At 21.0% G+C, this 2,500-nt stretch overlaps 1 protein-coding gene across 1 annotated transcript; it reads right to left on the bottom strand.

Moving 5' to 3' along the window:
• Positions 1-779: 779 nt before the first annotated feature.
• PRSY57_1033000 (bromodomain protein, putative) lies at positions 780-2,500 on the bottom strand (the record flags this gene model as incomplete). Its single annotated transcript, XM_012907918.2, has 3 exons — positions 780-1,435; positions 1,628-1,732; positions 1,927-2,500. Coding segments are annotated over 3 exons (1,335 nt in total), but the record flags the coding sequence as incomplete, so codon positions are not given.

Raw genomic sequence — 2,500 nt, 5'->3', positions numbered from 1 at the left:
TATAAATAAGTAAATATATATATATATATATATATATGTAGTAGTTAATAAAAAAGGAAAATTTTATTATTAGTTTTAATTTCAGCTATTTTTTTTTTTTTTTCTTTACATTATCGGGAGCTATTATTTAGACAATATATTTAAGGACACATATAATCGACCTTAGTTTTTATTTATCTTTTATTTTGAAAAGGTAAATATTTGAACCAAAAAAAAAAAAAAAATAATAAAATATACATATATGTAGATATATATATGTAACACTTATGTATGTACATATATATTATTTAACCTATATGTATTTATACAACATATATATAATATTGTATAATTTATAAAATTAAAAAAAAAATATATATATTTCTTTTATAAAAAATAATTAGAATATTATTTATTTTTTTACAAGTATTCGCTTGATATTTATTTTATAATTTTTATTAAATAAAAAAAAAAAAAAAAAGGAAAATTTTTTTTTTAAAGATTTAAAAAAAATATATGAATAGATTAAAAAAAAATTAAATGAAATATAATAAACAAATTGGTTACATAAAAATTTATAAATATTAATAAATCATATGTATTTTAATTACAATTAAAAAATTACTAACTATATAACAATATAAAAAAAGTATAATAACCAATATATTATGTATGTATGTAAATGTGTTTACATGTTTTGTATATATGGTCCCAAAAGTATTTATATCAAACTAGATATAATTTATTCCGCTTTATTTTATTTTATTCAATACTCTAATTTTTTTTTTTTTTTTTTTCTTTCATTCTTTTTTTGAACTTTCCTCTTGATTATTTTCTAATTCGTCTATTTCCTCCATTTGATCTCCTTTTTCTTTACTCCACTTAATATTTTCTTCTTCTACAAGTTTTAATATGTCATTAATTTTTTTTTCTTTTAAAATGAAGTTATTATATCCCATTACTATTAACTGGTTATTAAAATAAGTTTCGATATTTTTGCCCGTAATTGCAACTACAGAATTTGAAGTATTATATAAACTACAGTTATCAAAAATTAATTGAACATCTTTTACAAATTCTGAAGGATATGCATATTGACCCTTCTTTAATTTGGTTTTTATACAACTAAAAGACATTGGGTTTTTAATTACATCATAATAATCTGGACAATTCTGTTTTTTAGCATCTACTAATTTCTCAAATATATGACCACCTTCATATTTACTTAAACTTAATATTAATTGATTAGCTAATAAATACCATTGTTTATTAAATGCATCATTAGCATTGTTCACTTCTACATTTGATTGGGATACATTTCTGGGCCATAAAGCTAGTTCAGGAAATTTTCTCTCGAATTCTTTTATTTTTATTAAAGGAGCGTCAACCCATAATAATGGGTCTTCATCGGACAGAGGTTTGTATTGAAGCTTGTACTTTTTCCTAAGCTGATTATCTATTAAAATATAACACAAAAATATATATATATATATAAATATATAAACAAAATAACATGACAATATACCATTAAATTTATAAATTTTTATTTTTCAATATACACTAAACTATTAAAATATATGTACCATTAATAAAATGAAATATACAATATATATATATATATATGTGTATTTTCTTTTTTTTTTTTTACCTTCAGTTTTCAAATTTACGTTGGGTACGTTTTCCGCCTGAACAGTCAGATTGTTCAGGTTACTTTCGTTTGGTGAGCTAGCTGCTATATAGCTAGACGAATTTCCTATTAAAAAAAAAAATAATAAAATAAATAAATAATATAAATTAAAATAAAATAAAATAAACACAGATCAATACATTACATACATATATATAATTCAAGATTAATTACATTAAAAAATAATTTTTTATTATTTTATTATTTTATTATTTTATTATTTTTATTTATTTATTTATTTATTTATTTTTTTAACTTACTTCTCAACATTGTAATATTTCCCAATTGTGCATTACTGTCAATTGATGACCTACTTAAGGTACCCACGTTTTTAAGAAGATTAATAATATTATTATGACCATTCCCCTTTGCGAATGTTAATGCTGTTCTTCTTTGAGCATCTTTTATAGATGGATTAACACCGTTTTCTAATAAACATTTAACAGTATCATACCTTCCATCTCTACATGCATAGAACAAACATGTTTGTTTGTTTAAATCAAGTAAATTTGGATTGGCTCCTTTTTTTATTAATGTTAATACACAATCTGTTTTTCCTTCTCTGGATGCATAAAATAAACATGTTTGTCCAAAATTATCTTGATCATTCGGGTTACAACCCTTTTCTATTAAATAATTACACAAATTAAGATGACCTTCTCTAGCTGCATAAAATAAACAAGTTTGTTTCATTAAATCTTTTGATATCGGATTACATATTGCATACTTTTCTATAATTAGTTTTGATATTTCAACTGATTCTTCATCACTTTTTCTTGCTGTTACATAAAATAAGGGAGTAGCTTGTGTTTGTTTATCAACTAATTCAATTGT

Source organism: Plasmodium reichenowi, chromosome 10 (genome assembly GCF_001601855.1).
Source record: "Plasmodium reichenowi strain SY57 chromosome 10, whole genome shotgun sequence".
Classification (NCBI taxonomy): Eukaryota; Apicomplexa; class Aconoidasida; order Haemosporida; family Plasmodiidae; genus Plasmodium; species Plasmodium reichenowi.
This window is presented reverse-complemented; position numbering and strand designations above follow the sequence as displayed.